This window comes from Populus euphratica, unplaced genomic scaffold, assembly GCF_000495115.2.
Source record: "Populus euphratica unplaced genomic scaffold, PopEup_1.0 scaffold76.1, whole genome shotgun sequence".
NCBI lineage: Eukaryota > Viridiplantae > Streptophyta > Magnoliopsida > Malpighiales > Salicaceae > Populus > Populus euphratica.
Genome location: NW_011499890.1, coordinates 123,877 through 141,814, shown reverse-complemented (window position 1 = coordinate 141,814; position 17,938 = coordinate 123,877). Strand labels below are relative to the sequence as shown.

Genomic DNA, 17,938 nt, shown 5'->3' with positions numbered 1-17,938 from the left:
ACAGGTCAATAAGCTCACATAATTATAATTTCAACATAATTTAATCTAAAATTCAGATTAAGTAAATAGTTTGAATTAAGGTTTTCAAATTTAAACTACTATACTAAAATTAATGATAATATTAAAAAAATTATAGCAATTTAAATATTATTTCTTTACTCTTCAAAGTTTTTTTTTTCCAAGCTGCTGCAGCAATATAGCAGGGCAATAAATAAAAAACGTGGGCCTGGGCCGCAGCCTCCCTTCATCAAACGGGATGTTAATATTAGCTTTGTAGGATATAATTATTTATTTTCTACTACGATAATGGTTAATACTAAGTTTATTATTTATTTCTTTACATGTGGAATAATAAAAATATTAGTTTTATAAAATCCTAGATAAAATCTCTTCTCAAATTAAATATTTATTATGTATGATATTTAACAGGTTAAACCATTATAAATTAGAATAAAAGCATAGAAAGATAACAATAAATTATTAACTCGTAGATAAAATATTAAAAAAAAATATTTGTTTTGACGGTTTACGTGGCTTAAAAGAAATGGGATTTGTTTTGGTGGTGGCGGCGGCACAATTTCAAAAAAAGCTCCATTCTATTGAGCCCATGTTTCTGGACTGTAAGCTTGCTTTTAGCTCTGAGTTTATGAGCCCTTGTTCTTATAGTCGAAGATCAGAGTCTCGAGACCCTCCTCCGCCAGGTTTTTGGAAGCTTAATGTTCCCCAGGTAATCTGGGTAAAGGAAGGCAGTGCAGGCAGCATCATCATGGATTCTCTAGATGGTCGAATCTCAGGTTTTTCTGCCATTATTTTGTTGGAAATAATAAAGAATATTTCAAAACATTTATATTTTATATTTAAAAACATATAAAATAGATATTTGATCTCTTATATCGCCTTAAAAAATAAAATTTTTATTTAGCATTTATATAGTAAAATTTAATATGAAATAATAATTAACAAAAAAAAAAAAGAGCGTATTCACATGTATAAGGTTAAGTCTAATAAGAAGAAAATCTTTGATTGTTTCCCAGACAATACTTATACTTTATGAACTTTTTGTTTATGACCTTAAATTGAAACTATATTTTTTAAATACTCGAAATTAATTTTTTAATAATTACAAAATCCTAACAGTTTTTTTTTTTATTTTAAAACTTTGTTTAACAGTCGTAACTCTTTAATTTCCTAATAATTTTATTTTTTGAACTATTTCAACAACTCTGTAATTCTATAATTTATTTTTTACTGGTTGTTACATGCTAGCAATTAACCTATATATACAATGCAATTTTACATTAAAGAAAAGTTAAGAATTATGATATTTTCTTGTGTTTGCAAAACATACTAGTATTTTTTTTTTCATATTTAGTCTAGCTATTTCTATGTCTCTCATTCAAGAGGAGAAGATTGTTAAATCCTAAAGAATAGAGAAAATATCTCAAAGATCATATCTGTACATATTGTAATTTCTTCATTGTATTTTCTTCCAACTCATTGACGTCCCTGCAACTATAGTTGCTGACCCAGTTAGGATATTTGTGAAGAAATATATCCTTGAATCAGAAAGAGGCGAAGATCCTAGTTTGGATCTTTGTGAGGAAATATATCCTTGAATCAGGCTCGCAAGAGGCGATTCGCTGTGCAGTGCAAGAGGACTTTTGTGACCATCCTCACACACCACGCACGTATCAATCGGCGAGGCACTGTTTTTAAGAGAATTTCTCCATGAACTTGGAACTCAGCTGTGATGTTAATCTTACGAAGCAAAAGAGATGAAACGATGAGTTTATGCTCACAACCCTTGATCAGCAAGTTGATGACAGATCACCTCCAAGAAAATAGATAATTAAGTGCTTAAAAATCGCAGAAATAGACTGAAAAAACCTCCATTCCACCTGAGATCTACTGTAAGTAAATTTGGCGAAAAGTCATACAATACAAATAAATGATATGAACACCAAGGGGAGATCAGTCTTGCAAGTGGTTGGCAGATGAGAATGTGGAGGTTGGCAGCGCAGGCACCATGATTGATTGATGGGACCGAGAAGGGCAAGTATGGGTAGAAATTAATTAATCGGGTGGGTAACGCCGTAACGATCACGTTTCTTGTAACAACCTAATGAAACCTAAAAAGATCCGAAACCTCCAACATTAGGGTTTAAGATAACACAGTGTAATAATAACATGTTTGTTTTTATGTTTGAAAAATATTTTTATCAGTGTAATAATAACATGTTTGTTTTTATGTTTGAAATTTTTTTTTATAATTTTTTTTTATTTTAAATTAATTTTTTAAGTAATTTTGATTCATTTTAATGTTCCATATCAAAAATAAATTTAAAAAAATAATAATAAAACATTTTTTAATATATTTTAAAATAAATAATACCTTAAAAAACAACAGCTGCTGTAACACCAATCATGCTTAAAATCAGCAGTGTTTCAATCATATATCTGTCAATCAACTATAGACTACAGCACACACATGTTTTTCCAAAGGAAAATATGTAATATAGGAAATAAACTAATGATTTCCACATGCGTTTGTCAAGAACTCTAACAAAACAGTTAAATAGCAAGGAGAAAGAAATGTTATATGAAGAATAATGGTAGCTAATTTGTTTTTCACGCTGGGAATTATATGGAACACAGCAAAAAAAAACTGAAAACCTAATCAAGTTTTCCAAATTTAAAGAACTTCTGATTAATCTTTGTGCATGTGCATGTCCAATTTTCAGCTCTTGGAGCAAAACAGCTTCAAGTGTTGATGAAATTAAAGTTGAAAGGTTGATAAAAAAAATAAAAAAAACACTGATTCCAAATTATAAAATAGTAAAAACAATTTATCTTACTCTTTACGTGAATATGTGAAATCATTTTATGGATTCAATAAGCTTTTTTCTGAGATTGTTGTGCTCTAAGGTTTTATCCAGAGAAAACAGTTGTCAACCGAGTAGATTCAACTAAAATTTTGTGGTTTTTTCTCAAATATTTGGAAGGTTTTCTATGGAAAAAATTGTTTTATGACTTTGTATGTATGGTTTGGGTTTATATTAAATTATAATATATTTTATTTAATTACTTTTAATTAACATATTCGCGTAAAGAGTATGGAGAAATTGTTTTTACTGTTTTATAATTAATTTAGAACTTGTTTTTACATTTTAAAAGCATTTTTAAAATTAAATTTTTAGTGTTTTTAAGATTTTTAACATTTTTAAATTGTTTTGATGTGTTGATGTCAAAAATAAAATTTAAAAAATAAATAAATAATATTATTTTGATATATTTTTAAATAAAAGGTATTTTAAAAAATAACTACCATCACAATATCATACATGCTCTTGATTTTTTTTGTAGTTTCTATTTTTTAAAATATTCTTTGAATTGCTTTGCGTTTAATAAATACTAAATTAATATTTCTTTAATGATTTTATATATTAATATAAAAAATATTCACTACCAGAAAATCAATAATTACAACAGAAATACTGAGGAAATATTTTCGTTGATAAATTTTCGAGGGATTTTACCGATGGAAATATTTCGCTGCTATATACCAAGAGAATTACAGTGAAAAAAATAGAACAAAGCAAAAAGAAAAGATGATGAGTCATTTTTATTGATAAAGTTATCAACAGAATTTATTCTATCGGTCAAATCGTTTGTAAACTGTGAACATTGTTCATCATGTCAATTACAAAGAAAATCACCAATGGAAAATTCTATCGGTATTGTTCAGAGAGTTCCAAAATTGTTTATTTTTCAATTGCACTGTTAATTGTTGTTTTTTACGGATAAAATCACTAATTGATTGAAAAATTATCGGTGTTATTTAGCGATTTTTTTTAAAAAATTAATTAATTTAAAATATTCATTTAAATATTATAGACGGAATCATCGACGGATTAAAAATCATCAGTGATTGTTGGTGAATTGTTTTTTAAAAAATATGAAATTAAATATTTAAATTAAATATTACAGACAGAATTTCAAGTGGAATAATTAAAAAATTTTAATTTTCAATAATCCATCAATAAAATGATTGTTAATGCCCTAATAAAAAGTCTAAATCCTCTTACTTCACCAAATATAGACTCATTTCTTATTCTTCTTTTTTTCTATATATAAAAAATATCAATATTTATTTCTTTCTCTTCTTTTTTTTCCTTATCTTCTTTTCTTCTTTTTCATGCTCTGGTATATCTTCTTCTTCTTTCTTTTTTTATTCTCTTAGTTTTTTTTAATTGTAATCTTTTATGCTCAATTTAATGATTATATTGATGAAATTTGTTAAGCAAGAAAATATATCAATAATAGCAAATCTAAATTCTCTTAGTTTTTTTTAATTAATATGCTTTAAGAATTTTTTCTCTCTCTCCATGGCTTCACTTGCAACTGCATAAATATAATTTTTTTTTTCATGATTTTTTTCACTATATTTGATTTTTAATAATTGTATGAATGTTGTTGTGTGATTTTTTTACATGAGATTAATTTTTAATTGATTTATTTATAGAATTTTTAAATTTTTAGCAAATACAACTTCGTTTTTTTTTCATATGAGTTTTTTTAGTTAAATTTATTTTTTTATTACAAATTTTTTTGAGTTGATTTTTTTTCAAAGCATTTTGAGTATATATTATAGAATGTTGATTTATGTTAATTCAATTATTTTATAATTTTATAAAATGAATTTTTTAAAATATTTTTAAATAACTACCGATGGTTTTTTAGGATATACCAATAGAATGAAACATGTAATTTTTTTTACACGTCTGTTTCATTAATAAATATGTCAGTAATAATATTTTTTTATTACCAATAAATTTATTGAAGGGGTAAAAAATTCACCGATAGAGTATTTCTGTCGGTAATTTCTTTGTTAAATTAGTTATCAATGGAATATGTGTCTTATGCCGAATTACAACAGAAATACTGAGGAAATATTTCAGTCGATAAATTTTCGAGGGATTTTAACGATGGAAATATTTCCCTGCTATATATCAAGAGAATTACAGTGAAAAAAATAAAACAAAGCAAAAAAGAAAAGATGACGTGTCATTTTTACTGATGAAGTTATCAACAGGATTTATTCTATCAGTTAAATTGTTGGTAAACTATGAACACTGTTCATCATGTCAATTACAAAGGGAATCACTAATGGAAAATTTTATCGGTATTGTTCAGAGAGCTCCAAAATTATTTATTTTTCAATTGCACTGTTAATTGTTGTTCTTTACGGACAAAATCACTAATTGATTGAAAAGTTATCAGTGTTATTTAGTGATTTTTTAAAAAAATTCAATTAATTTAAAATATTCATTTAAATATTACAGACAGAATCATCGACGGATTGAAAATTATCGGTGATTGTTGGCAATTTTTTAAAAAAATTTATGAAATTAAAAATTTAAATTAAATGTCACAGACAGAATTACAAGTGGAATAATTAAAAAATATTAATTTTCAATAATCCATCAGTAAAACGGTTGTTAATGCCCTAATAAAAAGTCTAAATCCTTTTACTTAACAAAATACAAACTCATTTCTTATTCTTCTTTTTTTCTATACGTAAAAAACATCAATATTTATTTTTTTCTCTTCTCTTTTTTCCTCATCTTCTTTTCTTCTTCTTCATGCTCTTAGTTTATTCAATAATCCATCAGTATATCTTCTTCTTCTTTCTTTTTTTATTCTCTTAGTTTTTTTAATTAATATGCTTTAAGAATTTTTTTCTCTCTCCATGGCTTCACTTGCAACTACATTAATATAATTTTTTTTCATGATTTTTTTCATTATATTTGATTTTTATTTGATTTTTAATTTTTTTATTCTTAATAATTGTATGAATATTGTTGTGAGATTTTTTTACACGAGATTAATTTTTAATTGATTTATTTATAGAATTTTTAAATTTTTAGCAAATACAACTTCGTTTTTTTTTATTTGAATTTTTTTAGTTAAATTTATTTTTTTATTACAAATTTTTTTGAGTTGATTTTTTTTCAAAGCATTTTGAGTATATATTATAGAATGTTGATTTATGTTAATTCAATTATTTTATAATTTTATAAAATGAATTTTTTAAAATATTTTTAAATAACTACCGATGGTTTTTTAGGATATACCAATAGAATGAAACATGTAATTTTTTTTACACGTCTGTTTCATTAATAAATCTGTCAGTAATAATATTTTTTTTATTATCAATAGATTTATTGAAGGGGTAAAAAATTAACAATAAAAAATTTACCGATAGAGTATTTATGTCGCTAATTTCATTGTTAAATTAATTAGCAATGCAATATATGTCTTATGACCATGAAAAAAATTTCATCGATAAAACTATTAAATGCTATAGTAATTATTATAATATATCCTTAATTAAAATATATTTTAAAAAATCACATTACAACAATTACAACAATACCAAACCCATGTTTAGATATCCAGCAGGCCTAATAGCATTGATGGAGCTCAAAAATTTTAAGATTTTTTATTTTATTTTTTTTAAAAATTGTTATTATTTTATTTTAAAATATTATTTTTAGTGTTTGTTATTGTTTTGATGTAATAATATTAAAAATTCTAATATATTTTTAAACTAAAAGAATATTTTAAAAAATAATAATTATTATACTTATGAACAATATTATAGTCTCAAAATATTTTAAAAAATTATTATTATTATACTTGTGAACAATAGTCTCAATAGTAGGGTAATCCCGGAGCCGACAAGTGGTTCGTTGGCTCTCCTTCTAGCGACGCTAATGCAGACATGCCTCGAGGGAGTGAAAATCACTTTTAAAAGATAAAAACAAACGTCCTTTCAAAATGGAGAGAACAATGCTTCACCGAAATTCACAGCCTCCAGAGGGCACAGTGTGTACTGATATGCAATAAATAGCCTTCAATTCGTACTTGATTGCCGGCCTCCTTTCGATTGTCTGAGCAATAATTTAATTTTGAACTTAGAACCCTCTTTTAGCAGCTTGGGAATAAAATCTCTGAGATGATTTTAAATGATGTAGTTTAATTTGTTAAATTTTAGATTTGTATTTTAAAATTTTTTAATTTAAATTTTATAAATTTTAAGATTATTAAAAATTTATATTATTTTTAATTTTAAAATTTGTAAAATTAATTAAAATACATATAAATATAAATTGATGTAAACATATAAATTAATTTAAAAAAAAAGTAGGGGGTGTTCTCAATTAATATTTGGATTAATTAATCTATTTTGACTAAAGAAAGTTAGCATTCTTATAGCACTTTATTCCAAGGTCGATCAAGTTTTAAGTCGAAGTTATAGATTGGAATTAATTTCAAGTCAACTTAATCTTTATTTAAAAACAAAAAAACTTAAAACGGCATTGTTTTAAATCAGTAAATCATTTTCTTCCTATATCCTTATATCTATGAAAATGAGTACAATCAATCCCTTGTCTGATATTCAAAGATATTTTCTGCTGAGGCATGGTGGTCAAACTTTTATCTCTATTTTTCTCGAAATGTACTGGGAAGGGTTAGAACTTAAAATATTAAGATTTTTTTTGCTCGAACCGTCGAATTATTACTCATAGAAGGAAAGGAGAGCTTGCAAGAGTTTGAAGCCAGCAGTGAACCGAAGACGAGGATCAAACCACCAAATACTAAGATTATTTATTGTAAGAGAAAAAAGAGTCACTGAAGGATACAAATCAAGATATAAAAATATTTAATCACACACGCACACACACACTCATGCATGCATGAATCAAGATATAAAAATATTTAATCACACACACACACACTCACTCATGCATGCATGAATATATTATGCACTGAAAATAACTCTATATCGTTAGATTATAGAAAATAAAATTGCCGTGAATCTTTCACTTGCATTTCGGCATGAATGATTTATTCTGAAACAGACTAAAATTGTGTCGAACTTATAATCTTACAGAACACATTAAAGGTGATTGATTATATTCTCCAAGTTGACTAGCTAGAACCATCATAAAAGACATGAGAAACCGTCACAGGACCACCGCGTATCTCATCTCATGCTCACAGCTCCCACATTTACTTCCTCACCGACCACCTGCACCAGTCTATCTGTTTTAGACACAAGCCATTAAACTCTCTCTCTCTCTGTCTCTCTCTCTTCCCCATATTTGTTGAATGGTACTGGTCATAGCATTGATGGCTAGTTGTTTGGTGATTGTTATCCAATCAATGGTCGGCCATTAGAGCTTTAACAATACTCATCCAAGCAAACAGTACTGGCATGTTACTGCGTTCTTCTTTTTTCCGGCTATTCACTTAGAACTCTTGCTGATCAAGATTTGTCCGTGGCCACTATGGAGATAGAGGTGGCAAGTAGTGGTTATGGTGGTCCTGGCAATAACTTTCGTGATGGTGCTAGCAGTTGCGCGTATCAAGATAAGGTGGCGCCGGACTGTGGTGGGGAGAGGGGGGTGTATTTGGTGTGGGAGGATCTAACGGTGGTGTTACCGAATTTTGGAAATGGCCCAACAAAGAGGTTGCTTCAAGGACTTAGAGGGTATGCTGAACCAGGTAGGATCACGGCTATTATGGGTCCATCTGGGTCTGGAAAATCCACTCTTCTTGATTCACTAGCAGGTATGTTTTTTTTTTTTTTTGGTTAGGTCTCTTGCTCACCTTTTTGGTCAGGGCTAATATTTAACTAACTTCCGGGACAAAATCCTATATATTATTTGTTTAATTACTATCTTGGAAGTTTGGTAAGCTAAAAGCCCTCTCTCTCCCTTTTTTAATATTTTTAAAAAAAGTTGTTAGCAGCAGCTCTAAAGCTTAAAATTTTGTCAAATTTATACTTTGGTTCCTTAAGTTTTGAAATTATATGGTTTAGTATAAAACTTCATTTTATTCATGGTTTAGTACTTGAGTTTAAAGTGAGAAAGAGGTTGGTTGTTTCAATTTAGTTCACCAAAATAGCTAAATTTGTTGTAATAGTATTACTGTTAATGAGAGGAGTGTAATTAAGATGTTCTTGGCTTCCTCGTCATTTGAGCTAGAGAGAGTTTTTTTTTAATTAATGGATTTGTGCTTTTTAACCAATTTGTTTTTTTGCTTTTGGTGTTACATAATTACTTTCTTGAGGTTATGAAAATGTTTTTTTAGAATGTTTTCAAGTTAAAATATATGAGAAATTAAATTTTGAGGTGAAAAAATAAAAATAAAACGTGACTTTCCGGCCATCTCTATGGTGGCCGGATTTTAGGCGCACAAACAACTCATCATTTTCTTATTTCTAAAAAAAAGAATTGACAACCTATTGTTTGCCCAATTTAAAAGAGAAAAATCATGGCCCAGTTGAGCGACTCTCATTCGGCCGGGCCCATACATTGAGCTTATTTTTCAAGGCGAATTGGGCTGTGCAACTGATTTTTTAACTGCCCAATGATATAATTTTCTTCAGAATTGAGTAATTTAGAATATAGTATGTATATTTTTTTTTTAAATTCATAGATTAACTAAGAATGGTTCTCATATGTTATTTTATTTCATTAAACTTTTACTTCGTGCACAGAACATTTTTTTAGTTCATCATTATTTTATTTCATTAATTAAGCGATTTTTTTTGTTTTAATAGGTTTATTTACTGTGATGATTAATTTTTGTTATTATATAATTAATTCATGAATAGTTTCTCAAAGATGAAGTTATTAATCTTTATCATTTGGGTTATAAATTTAATAAATTAACTTGTATTAATTTAATATATTAATACATCAATATTAAAATAAAGGGATCACCTTGAAATTTCTTTCAAGTCAAAGTAATTTTTTTATTAATCTTTTAAGTTATCGCTAAATGTTAGTTGTATTATATCATATTAATTATTATATAATTTAATTTGAAATTCAAGCTAGATAATCATTCGAGTTTAGTTATATTTTCAAAGAATTATGTTACGATGCAAATATTTTTTTAGTTTAAACTTACTTTTAAAATAATAATAAGATGTTGTCTACGGAAGAAGCATCCTAGCGCAATTTATCTTGGTTGTGAATTTTTATTATCATATAATTAGATTAAGTAAATTTATTAAACCCCAAGCAGATTTTCCTTCTTAAAAAAACACACCAATAATGCATAATTATTCTTTTTATTAGCGACCCTCAAGCGAGTGTTTGTTCTAATTCCCGACATTAAAAGAATAGGCTGCACTCTCTTTTGTTAGTGGTATGCTAAGCAGAAGTGAAAGACTAGCTTTTTTAAAAAAAAAACAAAAATGAAATTAGAGCTCTCTCATTCAATTAATTGTATTAAATAAAAAAAAAAAGAACTACTCCACTTGATAAATTTGAAGTCCTGAGATGGTCCCCTAAATTTATGAGACATGGGCAGGAGCAGGGGTGGAAGAAGAAAAGGGGAACCATGGGCACATGGACTCCTAGCCCTGGGTCCCTTGTTAGCTATGATCAACAAAATGGATTTTTGCAAAATAGCCCTGGCTATATCCGAGCCTTTGAAATTGGATAGTTATCATTATCGGTACCCTGCCCGATTAATTTCGTTATGCTCTAGAGTCTAGCGTTAACCTTGAGTTGCACCCTTTTTTATTTATTTTTTTAATTTTTGTTTGATATTGCTGTTATTTTTATTTTAGCTGTAAGCCAATTGAAATGACGATGAATCTTGAAACGAAATTGGGACCTGATAAAAAAGGAAGAACAAATTCTTAGGACCGAAAAACTGTATAGAGTCAAATTTAGATGAGTTGCTTAGAACTGGATTAGTTACTACTTAACTGCTTTATTTACTATGGTGGCAGCAGCATAGGTGAAACTCTGTCCTGGTTTTTCCAAACTTTTGCTAATAGTATTCATCATCGATCTTGCCACAGGTAGGCTGTCAAGAAATGTTATAATGACTGGAACGGTTCTCTTCAATGGGAAGAAGAGGAGGCTAGACGCTGGTGTTGTGAGTATTGTCTGCAAATATGCAATAATTAAAGTCCTATTGGATCTGCAAGTTTTATGAGGGAATTCTTATGTTTAAAGTATATAATGAAATTCAAAACCTGAAAGAAAGCTCTCTTCCGAATGGAAGCCTTGCTGCAAAAGGAATATGCATATAACAGCAATTTCTTATGCCATATAACTAGCTATAACCAGTGTGATTTTAGCTTAATTGAACTTGTTTAGTGATGTACTTTCCTGTGTCGCATTCCAGGCTTATGTGACACAAGAGGATGTGTTATTAGGAACTCTTACAGTCAGAGAAACGATCACTTACTCTGCAAATTTAAGGCTACCAAATACAATGACCAAAGGGGAGATTGATGATGTCGTAGAAGCAACAATAATGGAAATGGGTCTCCAAGAATGTTCTGATCGGGTGGTCGGAAACTGGCATTTGAGAGGCATAAGTGGTGGTGAAAAGAAGAGATTAAGCATTGCACTAGAAATCCTGACAAGGCCACGTCTCTTGTTTCTTGATGAACCTACTAGTGGTCTTGATAGTGCCTCAGCTTTCTTTGTAATTCAAACACTTAAAAAAATAGCTCGCGATGGAAGGACGGTTATATCCTCCATTCACCAGCCAAGTAGTGAAGTTTTTGCGCTCTTTGATGATCTTTTCTTACTCTCCAGTGGTGAAACTGTATTTTTTGGGGATGCGAAGATGGCTGTTGAGGTATGAGAAGATTAGAGAAAAGAAAATTACATGCGTGATCTTAGAAATACTAAATTAAGCTCATGTTGATTTATTGCAGTCTGAATTTTAGTGTCAATCTTCGCAGTTCTTTGCTGAAGCTGGATTTCCATGTCCAAGGAGGAGGAATCCTTCTGATCATTTCCTACGCTGCATAAATTCAGACTTTGATGCCATAACAGCTACACTGAAAGGATCTCAAAGAATTCGTGTATTTATCTCTTCCAACTGAACTTTCTTAGGCGGTATTTTGAGTAGCGCTTTTTATTGCATCACATCACATGTTATAGTAGTGTTGAAGATGCCTGTCAATGTCATCTAAGTTAAAAAAACAAATTTCAGTACACAGGTGTTGAAAATCTTTAGCAAGCTATTTCAGGTTTAAAGATGAACCCTCTACTTTCCTAGTAAAAAAAAAAAAAAGAACAAAAAATGAAGAGGGAAACAGCACTATTCTGCCCCTGTCCAGACACGAACATGCTCCGATGGATGCCTTCATTCACCTTTTTTGTTTCCTTCAGTCGTGCTATCATGATGACTAATGTGACTGTTCTGTATCTGTCGTATCTATAGGATGTCCCAAAATCAGCAGACCCTTTGATTAATTTGGCAACAGCAGAGATTAAAGCAAGACTTGTTGAGAAATATAGGCGCTCGAATATTGCACAAAAGGTCAAAGCAAGGGTTAAGGATATATCAGCTATTGTAAGCCACTGAAATCTCAGATTTTGCATTACCAATCCTTTTTTCCTGTCATTTAATGCTCTGTTAATCTGCAATCTCTAACATCATTACATGATATAACTATTCTGTTCTCTGCTATTATTTGGCGCCTATTACTAATAACCAAAACTTGTTCTGTGACGTGCACTCCATCTTTCTATCGAAAGCTGTAAGAAACATTATTCTCCGCTTGAAGTTTTTAGTTATCTGATCTGCTAATAACTTTAAAGCCAGAAGAAACAATCACTGAGCGGCCTGTTCATAACAAGTTCGATGAGAAACCATTTGGAAGTAACATGCTAAATGCTGCTGCCTGGTAAACATTTCTTGAAGAAGCTCATTTATTGCAGGAAGGACTAGAAGTTGATATTCGAAGTGGAAGTGATGCAAGCTGGTGGAAACAACTTTCGACACTGACCCGAAGATCATTTGTGAACATGTCCAGAGATGTGGGATATTACTGGGCAAGGATAGTGATCTACATAGTTGTTTCCATCTGTGTTGGTACAATATATTATGATGTTGGATATGGCTACACTGCAATCTTAGCCAGAGTAGCTTGTGGTGGATTTATAACAGGCTTCCTGACTTTTATGTCTATCGGAGGCTTTCCTTCTTTCATTGAAGAAATGAAGGTAATGATCTTGTTTATTTAGAAAAGAAAAAATAATGAAGAAGAATTAAGAATTTCGTGCCTGTGAAGATATGATGGCACAGCAGAGTTGTTCTTGGTTTTGTGGTCTTGACTCGTTCTTTGATACTTGACAGGTCTTTTATCGGGAAAAGCTAAATGGCTATTATGGGGTTACAGTGTTTATCCTGTCCAATTACTTATCCTCTTTCCCATTCTTGGTTTCGATCGCGCTCCTCTCCGGGACCATATGTTTTTACTTGGTGAAATTTCGATCGGGATTTAATCATTATGCATTCTTCTGTCTCAATATCTTCGGCTCCATTTCTGTAATAGAGAGCCTGATGATGGTTATCGCTTCACTGGTCCCTAATTTCTTGACGGGACTTGTTACAGGGGCCGGAATCATTGTAAGATTAAAATGCTTCAGATCTTCGTTAAGCTTAATTGTTTCTATGTTCACCATCTGATTTATCCGACCGCATGCCTCATTTGGTCACTCACGCAGGGAATCATGATGATGACCTCTGGTTTCTTCAGATTGCTGCCTGATCTTCCAAAACCATTCTGGCGCTACCCAGTTTCGTATATCAATTATGGAGCCTGGGGAATACAGGTAATTCTAACATAAGTTCTGTTCATATCTAGTGGAAATGACTGGGGAGGTGTTAGAAGAGAAACGTATTCATGCTTAATGGAATTTTGATAATTCAAGTTTGTTGAACCTTAAGACAAGAATTTATTTCTAATGCGTTTTTCAGAACTAGAAATATTCTCAAAACGTGCTTGATGTTTCCTCTGAGGTGCAACAAGAAGCATGTCAACATTTTATCCTAAATGAGATGCCACAAATCTTAGCAGCAAGATTGAAATAAAAGGATCGATGGCATGCTTACATTGCATATCTTTAATCCATTTCTTTTCGAACTGCAAATACAGGGTGCCTACAAGAATGATTTCCTCGGACTCGAGTTTGATCCTCTAGTACCCGGTGATCCAAAAATCCCTGGAGAATTTGTCGTCACACAGATGTTTGGCATTCCCCTAGATTATTCGAAGTGGTGGGATTTATCTGCTATTTATCTTATTCTCGTATGCTATCGGATTCTTTTCTTCATCGTTCTCAAGCTCAAGGAGAGAGCTTTGCCATTCGTTGAGGATCTTTACTCTAAGAGAACCTTGCAGATACTTGAAAAGAGGCCTTCCTTTAGGAAGGCACCATCTTTTTCTTCAAAGAGGCATCAACCTCTTCATTCACTGTCTTCCCAGGAGGGCCTTAGCTCTCCTCTCAACTAGAAGCACCAATAATATATTGAGCTGCTACGATTATCCAAGTTACAGTACTATTTCTGAGGCTTTATTTTATTGTAATGTTAAAGTTCTTGCATATACAGAAACAGATGAAGATAGATAGTAGTCCTGTCGAAGGTAAGCAATCATACAGGACTGACTTAATATTATTTCTGATGGATATAATAAAAACATCCATGGGAAATCACCCAGTTTGTATGTAATATTTGTTGTTTAAATTATGCAAATTTCTTCTCTAGACTTGCCGAATAATCATTTTTTTATTTATTTACATATTGGAGATTGTGATTTGCAAGCAATTCAGGATCGGAGAAATAAGAATATTGAAATACAAAAGAAAATTATCTTTTCTAATTACATTTCAGAATTAAATTTTATAATTTATTTTAATTTTTTTTATAAAGTTAATTTAGTTTTATAACTAAAATATAAATTTAAATCTTTTTGTTTTTGTTGTACCATATTTTTAAATTAAGGTTTTTTTTTTTATCTTTCGACCTCTAATAATAGATTTATTGAAAATTAAGCTTCATAAATTTATTTGATTTATTTTTTATAAGGTCATTATAGTTTTATAATTTTGATCGCAAATTTGACAAATTAACTTAAATTAATTAAGGTTAATTTTTTTTATTTACTTTCGATGTCATTATCTCAATCTCATGACTTAAATCACGAGTTTAACAAGTCAACTCAAGTTTTTTTTGTTATTTTTTAATTAATTTTTTTTAATTTTATTCTTCGACATTAAATTAGTTGAAAATTAAATTTTATAATTTATTTTAATTTATTTTATATAGAGTTATTATGGTTTTATAATCCAGCTTAAGGATTTGATAAATTAACCGAGTTATTTTAAATCAATTTAATATATTATTATTTTAATATTTTTTTAAAAAAATTATCTTAAATTTTCATGAATCAAATTATATTTGTATAAGTGATTTAAATTCCATTTAAACATTTGACAACCTCCCCTGAAAAAATGTTAGCAATACCCGAACGGTTTATTATATATTCGAACAAAATTTAATCTAGCTTACAGCATATCACGGGCAATAAATGTAGTGATTGTCTTAAACCAAATATTAGAGAAGGAAAAAAAGAAAAAAAAAAAAGGAAAAGGAAAAATATGACTGGGCCTTTACGCTGTCCCCAAATGATTGGCTCACTCCTACCCTCTTCATGAAGAAGCATTTACGTCTTTTGTTTGTTTTCGCAGTCGGAAAATATTTTTATAAGGATTTAAACTTTTTAATTTTTAATTAATATTTTAATATATTTTTAAATAAAATATATTTTAAAAAACACTATTACCCGCACCGATAACCAAAAATTATTAATAAGCAATGTCTTTGCTTTCAATGCCAAAACCAACTACCTACCGACAGATCATGTAGGCGGTGGTCCCCGAGGAAAGAATAAAAGAACATGGAAAATTAAGTTTGTCTTCCACGTGTCGTCCTAAGATTTCAAGAAGGTATGAAAATACGGTGCAAAAGTGTTTTAAAAAATAATTTTTTTCAAATAAAAAATATTATTTTAATATATTTTAATATAAAACATGCTTTAAAAAACAATCAACTTCCAAGCCTATGTCCACTCCTAACCTAGCACGTGAAAGCATTGATGGCTTCAGCTGCTCGAAATCTGGATGATTCATTAGTCCTGGACAGATCTGAAGTTGATAAAAACTGTTCTATAATTGCCCAATAAATTTTACTTTCTGTAAACTTGATAGAGATTTTCTTTTCTTTTCTTTTTTATAGAAAAAACTAATATTTGCTTTAATTTATATTTTTTTTATTAAGTATAAAGTAAAAAGTTAAGGAGGAAATATTGTTTCTTTGCACTCATTGGTACTATAAATTATAATAATAATATATAATATTTTTGTTTTGCATTTTAGCCTTTTTTTTTAGTTATTGATTTTTTTTAATTTAATCCTTTTATAATATGTTGATAAGAATTTAGAATTTAGAATTTATTTTAATTTATCTTTTCTATGATTATTATGATATAAAAAATATATCCTAGTATTGAGTTGGTATAGAAAAATATAAAATTAAAAGAAGAGAAGAAAACATTGTTTCTCCATACCTATTAACATTACAAAATACAACTAAATATAAAATTAAAAAGTATGGGGAAAATACTATTTTCTCATACTTATTACCACTTATTACCATTGTGAATTATAATAGTCATTCATAGTATTGTCGAGTTTTTTGGGTGCATTTTGGCTCCCCTTTGTTTTTTATTTTCTTTGGTTATTGATTTTGTTTTTTAATTTGATAAGGATTTAAAATTAATAATTTATTTTAATTTTTTATGTGGTTATTGTTATTGCAATATCAAAAAAATCTCAATATCAGTTTGATATAAAAAAAATATCACAACATAGAGATATGGTTTATTTTTTAAAAAAATTAGTTAAATAAAAAATAATTTACAAAAACTAGGATATTAAATTTTATAGAGTTAATGATCCGGTTTACAAGTTTGACGAGGTAACCCTGATTATCCCGACTCATAGGTTTGGTAGTGGTTTTTCTTTTTATTATTTGAATTCGATGATGTAATTGTTTATTTTTTTTATCATATGGTTAAAAAAATAATTTTGAAAAAAAATATTATGAAATTTTAGAAAGTTCATAGGTTGTTAATGGGTTTATCGAGTTTAACTCTCTTTTTTAAAATTTATTTTTTTTATTTTATCATTCGATATAGGACTAGATTTTTATAATTTTTTTTATTTTACTTTTTATGAGATTATTATAATCTTTATAAAAATTTTCAATAATAGCTTAACGTTCAATTTTACAATCATTTATTTTTATTATTATATAGTTAAATAAAAAATAATTTAGAAAAAAATAAGTTATTAATCATAATAAAATTCATTGCCCAGTTTGCAAGATTGATATGTTAACCCAACTTACATGATTCATGAGTTTAGTGAATTTACCTATCAAATCTGATATGTTTGTTTTTTAGTTTGAGGTCCTTTAATTTTTCTAAATGTTTTTTTATTTTATTATTATTTAATATTGGATTAGTTGAAAAATAAAATTCATAATTTAATTTTTTAATTTTTTACAAGGATATCATAATCTCAAATAAACTTCTGTTTTAAGATTGATACTTAATTTTACAAGCATCTAATTTTATTATAGAATTAAATAAAAATAATTTATAAAAAAATAAAGTTATTTAAATCTTTTTAAATAAATCTTTAAGCTCGATTATTAATAAGATCTATAATGAAGCATCATAACGACATAACCTGTAGATTAAGCTTTTGAGCCACACATTCAAGTCTATCATGGGACTCCATTTATCACACATGCAAGGCACAACCGTTCGAACAGCTGCTTCAAATAACAAATCAAATTACCAAGATCTATTATAACAATGAACAGATTGATCATCAGGTGGAGCAATACTGAGGCGTCCAGCAATCTAGCTAGTTGCAGCTGTTCTTATAAATAAAAAGCACCCATTTAAGACCGAAATGGTACACATAATATTGTATCCATTGTATATGGAGGAGTTGGATAACTATCCCCTTACCCG

The 17,938-nt window shown here is 28.9% G+C and overlaps 1 protein-coding gene across 1 annotated transcript; it reads left to right on the top strand.

The window, feature by feature from the left end:
- Positions 1-8,080: 8,080 nt before the first annotated feature.
- Positions 8,081-14,620, top strand: LOC105131005 (ABC transporter G family member 15-like). The gene is made up of 9 exons (XM_011033752.1): positions 8,081-8,637; positions 10,889-10,965; positions 11,218-11,679; positions 11,786-11,908; positions 12,271-12,402; positions 12,771-13,055; positions 13,189-13,461; positions 13,560-13,667; positions 13,991-14,620. The coding sequence occupies exons 1-9, from the start codon at positions 8,355-8,357 to the stop codon at positions 14,345-14,347; spliced, it is 2,100 nt and encodes a 699-aa protein (XP_011032054.1). The 5' UTR covers positions 8,081-8,354; the 3' UTR covers positions 14,348-14,620.
- The last annotated feature ends 3,318 nt before the right edge of the window (positions 14,621-17,938 follow it).

Excerpts from the sequence above, each read along its gene's own strand:
- LOC105131005 (XM_011033752.1), top strand. The coding sequence starts at position 8,355 with ATGGAGATAGAGGTGGCAAGTAGTGGTTATGGTGGTCCTGGCAATAAC. Across the intron at positions 13,056-13,188 it reads CTTTCATTGAAGAAATGAAG|GTCTTTTATCGGGAAAAGCT; the intron begins GTAATGATCTTG and ends GATACTTGACAG. Across the intron at positions 13,668-13,990 it reads ATGGAGCCTGGGGAATACAG|GGTGCCTACAAGAATGATTT; the intron begins GTAATTCTAACA and ends CTGCAAATACAG.